Consider the following 7,708-nt stretch of genomic DNA (forward strand, 5'->3'; position numbering starts at 1 on the left):
TAAAAGCAGAAAACCCCAAAATCACATTACATAGGAAAACACCCAGTTCATTTACATTAGGATATATCTGGTTCAGTCACAAAGGAATACTGAAGCACGAATAGTATATCTGAGTTGTCATGAATTCCAATTTAATGAAATATTTTTCTATATAAAGATGACAGTGTGATTCTTTTGGGATTATTGGCCAGTAAAGGGATCACAAGCAAGTTATTTTAAAATGATTATTATTGTCCTCCCCCCTTGCAAGTACCCTTGTCAACTATAAATTTTCCAGGAGGAAATTTATTTTAAAATATCAAGAGAAGTCATAATTCTTTTGCGGTCCCACAGTGAACAATGTATCAAGGATTTTAGTGTTAAAAAGTTTATTGAATGAATAAAACAGAAAGGAGTAAATAAATGTTTTGCAAATGGGATTTCTCCCAATTTAATCAGGAAGAACCACATTGATTTTAATAACACACACATGACAAAAAGTGGTGGTTTGGCAGCTTTGGCCCACTTAGAAATCACTCCTTCATGATCTTTCATAGATTCGAGTGGATGTAACATCTTTCATGAGGCATTCCTACGAAACAAAAAGAGGTGAGAGTTAAACATCTGAGGTAAAATAAAGATGATGAAAGGACAGAGGGGTTCTTTTCTTTTCTCTTTTTCAACTTAGTAGAAGGTAGGAGCAATATTTCTTCTTTAGTAATATCAGTGCACAGCTGAGTTCAGAATATGCTCAACTATGGACATAAGAGTCCCCCCTTTTTTTTTTCTCCAAAGTGTCCCAAGGCATAGCTGGCAATTAGCTACTCTATACACAGAAAATGAGGTTATCTAGCATCACAGCCTTAGGGCTGGGCCTTCACAGTCCATCCAGTACAACCTCTTTACTTCATAGATGAGGAAACTGAAGCACCAAAAGATTAAGTGTTTTCATCAAAGTTCATTTAGGTAATAAATGAGCAGAGGCAAACCTCAGATCTAGGCTTTCTCTGTCTCCCTCCAAAGAGTTCTCTTCTGCAGCATCACAAGAACTGTGCTGAAGTCAATGATTGTAAATTACTCACCACCACAAGTTTACCATCCACTAGTTTTCTTCTTATTGTGGTTGTTTTTCCATCCCATTTCTGAACATGTACAAGTACACCATCTTCTAAGGTTATGACACTCTATGGGATGAAAAATATTTAGTGAAACTCTTTGTGTCCCCTGGAGAGATAGGAGAATCAGCCACCATACTTATTCTCACATGACTTACATTTTCAATGGGTTAGTCATTTTTCTCTTATTGTGGTATATGAGATTTCTCAGGGGCTATAGAAAAACATCTCCTAGGTTTAAATCTGGCTTCAGATACAAACAAGAGATCAAGGTAATTAAAGAATAAATCAAACAGGTTCTATTATGTGAAATTGAAAAGCTTTGGCATAAACAAAAGCAATGTGACTGGTATAGGAAAGGAAGAAGTTCAGTGGGAGAAAACCTTGGCAATAAATATCTCTGCTGATACCCAGAGAACCAATACAACTGGGTACAACAATGAGCTATTAATGAATGAAGATGAGATCAAAGGATATAAATGGCTCTCAAAAGAAGAACTATAAACTATTAACAACCATATAACAAACTGTTCCAAATCATTAATAATAAGAGAAGTACAAGTCAAAACAACTCTGAGATTTTACCTTCTCTCTGCACCTTAGTGGGGGCTGGGGGAAAGAAGATGACAAAGATGGAAATAGATGGATTTGTAGGGTATAGACAAAGGCAAGCCCTAATGATAAAACAATGAATTGGGCATTAAGGAAATAAAATTGGAATTAGTCCCAAGAAAGTGACTAAAATGACTATAGCTTTTCACCTGAAAACTCTACTGCTCACTCCAAAGAGAGGAAAGATAGAAAGGAATGTTCCAAATGTGCCAAAATATTTATCATAGATTTGTTTTGTGGTAGTAGTTGTGGTAAAGAACTGCAAACAAAGCAGATGTCCATTTCTTGGGAAAAGGTTAAATTAATTACAGTACATAAGTAGCAGAATACTACAGTGCTGAAAGAAATAATGTGAAGATATACAGAAGCATGATAAGACATGAAATAGAACACAGTAAACAGAATTAGGAAAACAACATAGAAAGACTACAATAATGTAAATGGAAAGAACAAAAAAAGAAACTGAACATTATATAACTATAATGACAAAACTTGGATGTACAGAAGAGATATGAGAAGGTAAATTACCTTCCTTTCACTGTGGACATAGGGAACACGGTAAAAAATAGATATTAATACTGGATTCATGTGTTAGTTTTCTCAAAGTGCCCTTTTTCTTTTTCTTTTGTTTTCTTAATTTTAAAAGATGTTTTTCAAGGTAGGGAAAAGGAAGGGAATAGTGAGAAATGAAGTTGATGCAAAACAAAGGATACCAATGAAAATTCTTTAAAAAAAAAGAAATGCCCCTTAACATAGAGGGAATTTGTATTCCTCACCTTGACTTTTCTGTCATCTGCAGTGACTTCATCAAATTCCTGGCCCAGTTTGAAGGAAATCTCAGTATTTTTAAAAGTACTTTCTGTTCTAATGGTAATCACATCTCCTGAAATACTGATGATTGTATTGGGTTTAGCCATGCTTGCCACTTTTCTGGTGGCAAAACCCACTCCTAAAATTCAGAAAAGAGAATGTTTCATGTTTTATTTTTGATTTTACTATGAGCAGACACATTTAGGACAACTTCAAATTAATTTTCTACTAATGATTTTATTGATAGTCACTGACCTGTCATTTTGTTGGTTATGATGGGTCATCATTGTAAGTGATAAATAATATGAAAAAAACAACAACACAAAACCAAATAAGACAAAAAGCTCTGTCAGCATCATTAAACATCAAACTTAGCCAGATATCTCCTGACATCATGGAAACACATCAGGACAAATATTCAGTGCTTATCACATAGTAGGAGTTTCATAAATACTTATTGATTGATTATTCATTAATGCCTTATTATATCATAAATGAGCCTTAGTGAGAGTGAATTTAGTGAGACCAAATTTAGATTGTCTGACTTCTCACTAGTGGCATGTCTTTGGCCAAGAGAGTCTTGGCCATTTTTCTTTTATAGTTCTCATTACCCCCTGGTAAATTCTACATACTCCTTCTCACAATAATATTTTTAATGCATAATATAAAATGCAACCAAGGTTACAAAGGGAAACTATTAGATTGAAATGCAATTACCAAAATATTTTTTAAAAACAGTCCATGAGCCCCAAGTCAAAAATTCCTGTGACATGGAGAAATCTAGCAATGTTTGGTCATAAAAAAAGAACCTCTATTCATTGTGAAGGAACTATGATTCCAAGAATTGATCACTCACTGCAGATTAACCCTTTTAAGTTAGTTTCTCTTGCTACACAAGCCTCATATTCACATACACTTTTTCTAAATTACTGTTGAATTCGTGTCATGGCTTAATTTCCCCAAAGATGTGATTTTTCTTACTGTCTTATGGTGTCATCTTCTGTTTTATGGTGAGGGGGCCAGGTTTAGTGGATAATGGGTTAGTTTTGGTGATTGCAAGACCTGTTTTTAAGTCCTACATAATGGCTACGTGACTACAGGTTCCTTAACCTTTCAAGTATGTTCAGACATTTTTCCAAAACTACAAATTTCAGTGGAATTGACATAATCAATTTGTATCTGTACATTATGGAAGGAAATTTCCACACCAGGAGTTTCCATACCAATGAAATCATCTTGGTCCAGAACCACCCTCCCACCCCACCCCAACACCATCAGACCACTTACTATGGAGTGGAACCAAGATGACTGAGAAAGATCAATGGGGTGAAGAGAACATCAGCTCTACAGAGAGAGAGAATGATAGATCTGGACCTATGACTGCCTTCTCTAGAGAATTCTAGGGGCAGAGGTGGGTAAGAGAAAGTCCCTCTGCTAATAATGCAAGGGAACATTTCTGATACATCATATTGTCTAACAATAGTCTAGAGCAGTAATGTCAAACTCCCATAGAAAATGGGGCTTAGAAACCTACTTATTAATATTATGTTCTATTGTATTTTTATTTATTTTTTTAAGTTATTCCCCAATTCCATTTTATTCTGGTCCAGATACATTTCAGAACATGTTGGACACCTTTGGTTTGGAATACTGAGAGGTTACATGACTTGCCCAAGGTCATCTTGCCAGTACATGACAAAGCCAGAATCTGAATTCATGTCTTCCAGACTCTGAGGCCAGCCCTCCTTTCATCCTGCCACACTGACTCACTACATTAGGCAGCACATCACTATGCCTTTGGGGGGAGTTAAACTGAAATAAAAACCTTGACAGAAGAACTATAAAATGTCTATTACATTCAGATTCCTCATTCAAGCCTAGGATGTCCAGGCTGGAGGTGAGAGGCTATGAAAAAGAGAAAAGGGAATGCACTGTTCTGAGAAAACCTCCTTTCCACAAAATGTTACACTTCAATTCAAGTGATCTCAACAAACATTTGTTAAGCATCTGATGGGGCAAGCTTCTTAAGAACTGGCCATTCTCCAACTAGACCCCAGTGATGCTACTGCCTCTACTACCTAGGGATGATGATAGCTACTGTCTACATAACATTTGCAGAGAACTTTGCACAGGCACAAATCCTACGAAGGATGACCAGGAGGCAAGGTGGTCTCATGAAAAGAGAGAATGCCAAGCTGGGAGAGCAGCCAGGAGGTTGTGGGTCTGCTAAGCATGTGGCCTTGAACATATTTAAACTCTCTGAGTCTTAGCTTTCTCATCTATAAGATGAAAGAGTGGGCCAAGATACTCTCTGTGTCTTCCAGAACGAAAGTTATATGGTTTTACTCATATGGTGGAAGTGTTTCAAAGACCCAGGACTATCAGTTTAATTTGCTTTACTTCCTTAGAGATCCGAGATAGAAATAAGTGGAAAAACTTGAACAGACGGAAACATAGTGATGGTTCAACTCTGCTTTTGCAATTAGTTCAGCTGAAACAAGCTTCCTAAAGAAAAGGTAGGTAAATGGTGAACAAGACTTTGGCAAAATATGGAAACATTTCTAAAATAAAATGAATGCAATATCATAGGAAGTAGATACTCTACTATATAATAAGGAAATCAGAAGGTTGACTTTTGATCTGCCACCTTGAGTGACCTGGGGTTAGTTATACTCTCTCTTTTCCTAAAGCTGCTTCTCAAAATCTGATCCAAGTCCTTAAGCTTCCTGCTTAAGGGCTGGGCCCAAGTTCAGGATGACCTAGCTTTCTGAGTTCAAATTTGGCCTCAACTACTTACTGATAATCATGAGACCTTGGGCAAGTCACTTAACCTTGTTTGCCTCAGTCCCTCATCTGTGAAATGAACTGGAAAAAGAAAGGTAAATTACTCCAATATTTTTTTTTAGGAAAATGCAAAATGAGGCCACAAAAAGTTGAACCCAACTGAAATGACTTAATAACAACAACAAAGGATTAAAGGGATAACCTGGCGCAGTAGATGGGCAGCTGGCTTGAGAGTCAGAAAAGTCTGGGGCTTATACTATGCTCCTTTGTGTGGCCCTGGACAAATCACTCAACCCCTGCATGCAAATCTCCAAGAAAATAAATTGCAAAGCGGGTGCCAATCTGCACTGAAAGAATAAGATTCTTAATTAGTATATTCTATGCCAGGAAATACAGTCCCCCTAAAATGGATTAAATAATTCTAGTCAATTCATATTTTTGACCAATGGTACTTTATTAATATGGGATTCAAATATGTAAATGTCCCTCACACAACCTATCTGAAAAGGGAAGTTAGCATGTGAGGTCATGGTAGTTTACAAGAACAAATACAAGATTATATGACAATATATGTACAACCTCTGTCATTGCCTGCCTTTATGGGGGAGAAGGTAAGAGTGGATGGGGTAATGAGACTATGGACTGCAAAATATGAGAAAACAAATATTAAGAAAATATACTGACATATACTTCAGAAAAATAAAATTTACAAAATGTTATAAATAAATTAAGAGGGCAAAGCTGTCAGAAAAAAAGGCAACACAAGATTAAGTTGCTCTTTTGCTTCTTCTCTACAAGCAAGCATCTGTTTGCTTCAGAAAACTCGAAAGGATGCTATGCCTTCTCAAAAATTTGGAGTTCTTGAAAAGAAATGGAGTTTTCTACCTTCAACTAAATAAACATTTATTCAACCCCTACTATGTTCCAGGTACTTTACAAGAAGACATATACTTGAATGTTGATTCCCCCATAAAATACTGCATTACTCCTCTCCTAGCTCCAATATGCTACTTCCAGGAAAGTCTTTACTGAGCACATTCTGTAAAAAGGATGAACCTTCTTTTGTAGTTCCTATAAACTACAAGGGCTGATGGGGTGCTAACTGCCCTATTTCTTGGCACAAAATTATTGGTGAGAGGAGGGTGCACTCTCATTTATCTATTTTAACATCTCACATTCTCTCTCTCTCTCTCTCTCTCTCTCTCTCTCTCTCTCTCTCTCTCTCTCTCTCTCTCTCTCTCTCTCTCTCTCTCCTTGTTTATCTTCCTCAGTTGAATTCTTCACTACTTTCATGGTATCTCTTCTGATGGTTTTGGAGGGTTAGAGCTAGACTCTGACTTTGAATGGGAAGCCTGACATCCACAAATCTCCTATAGTTCAAGTCAAAGAACATGGCTAAGCTATTCCCAAAAGGGAAATGTTAAAAATGGGGCATTGTCTCCCTAAAGACAGCCATTATCAGAATAGGCTTGATGGCAAAATAATTAACATCCAAACCTATTGACCCATCCTATAGCTCTCTAAATAATCTTTGCCCTCCCATTAGTGACAAGGGAAAAGCCAAATCATTTTATCTATGTCTACATTCTAGAAAGGAAGCAAGAATAGAGTATGGCATAAATAAAAGAGTATGGCATAAGGGTAATTCAGTATTTGCATTTCAAATGGAAACTGCTGGACAACTTCACAGTACACTGCAAATATATTTCCTTGTTTCCAGAGGTGGGGAGGCAGTAGGCAATGATTCTGATAAACCGAAGAGATAAGGGATAGCAAATCAAGAAAATAACAATTTATGTTACTATATGTTAATAAATAAAACTCTGTTAGACCCTTTTACATACAAGTTTATTTTTTAACTAAAAACTTTCAGAGCATTTAAAATATAGAAGTAAAGAGAAATCAGTTCAAATCATATCCTCTAAAGAGTATTTAGAAAGCTTGCCAGCCCTTCTGATGCAAACTGTATTAGTCACAAGCCTGGTTCCCCTAGAAAGAAAAGTTATTCTTTATCCAAGTATATGAAAAGCTCATCCTTACCCACTTCTTTCATGTAATCATCAAAATTCTCAGTGGAAATAAGCTTCCAACTTCCTACAAACCCATCACACATTTTGTAGGACTCCTGAGATCTTGATCTTAAGCAGGAAAAGGAAAAAGTGGTCTTTAGGAAAGTGATATGGCACTCTTCAAGCCCACATAACTTTCTTTTATAGATGTCTAAAACATGTGATACTTGGGGATGTCCAATTGAAATTATGTGTGGGCATTTCCTTCAGGACCAGCCCTCCTATTTTTTCTTTCTAAGTAATTGTGTGTGTGTGTGTGTGTGTGTGTGTATGTGAATGTGTGTGTGTGTGTGTGTAACAAATTCTTCAACTTTGGTTTCCTTTCTGGTATGCAGTCTT

At 36.5% G+C, this 7,708-nt stretch overlaps 1 protein-coding gene across 1 annotated transcript; it reads right to left on the reverse strand.

The window, feature by feature from the left end:
- Window positions 1-351: 351 nt before the first annotated feature.
- On the reverse strand, window positions 352-7,496 carry LOC100019460 (fatty acid-binding protein, adipocyte). Its single transcript, XM_001367063.5, has 4 exons — window positions 7,341-7,496; window positions 2,483-2,655; window positions 1,062-1,163; window positions 352-571 (listed from the first exon to the last, which is right to left on the reverse strand). The coding sequence occupies exons 1-4, from the start codon at window positions 7,411-7,413 to the stop codon at window positions 521-523; spliced, it is 399 nt and encodes a 132-aa protein (XP_001367100.2). The 5' UTR covers window positions 7,414-7,496; the 3' UTR covers window positions 352-520.
- Window positions 7,497-7,708: the final 212 nt, after the last annotated feature.

Source organism: Monodelphis domestica, chromosome 3 (genome assembly GCF_027887165.1).
Source record: "Monodelphis domestica isolate mMonDom1 chromosome 3, mMonDom1.pri, whole genome shotgun sequence".
NCBI classification, from domain to species: Eukaryota; Metazoa; Chordata; class Mammalia; order Didelphimorphia; family Didelphidae; genus Monodelphis; species Monodelphis domestica.

Excerpts from the sequence above, each read along its gene's own strand:
- LOC100019460 (XM_001367063.5), bottom strand. The coding sequence starts at position 7,413 with ATGTGTGATGGGTTTGTAGGAAGTTGGAAGCTTATTTCCACTGAGAAT. Across the intron at positions 1,164-2,482 it reads CAGATGACAGAAAAGTCAAG|AGTGTCATAACCTTAGAAGA; the intron begins GTGAGGAATACA and ends TTCATCCCATAG. Across the intron at positions 572-1,061 it reads TGGATGGTAAACTTGTGGTG|GAATGCCTCATGAAAGATGT; the intron begins GTGAGTAATTTA and ends TTTGTTTCGTAG.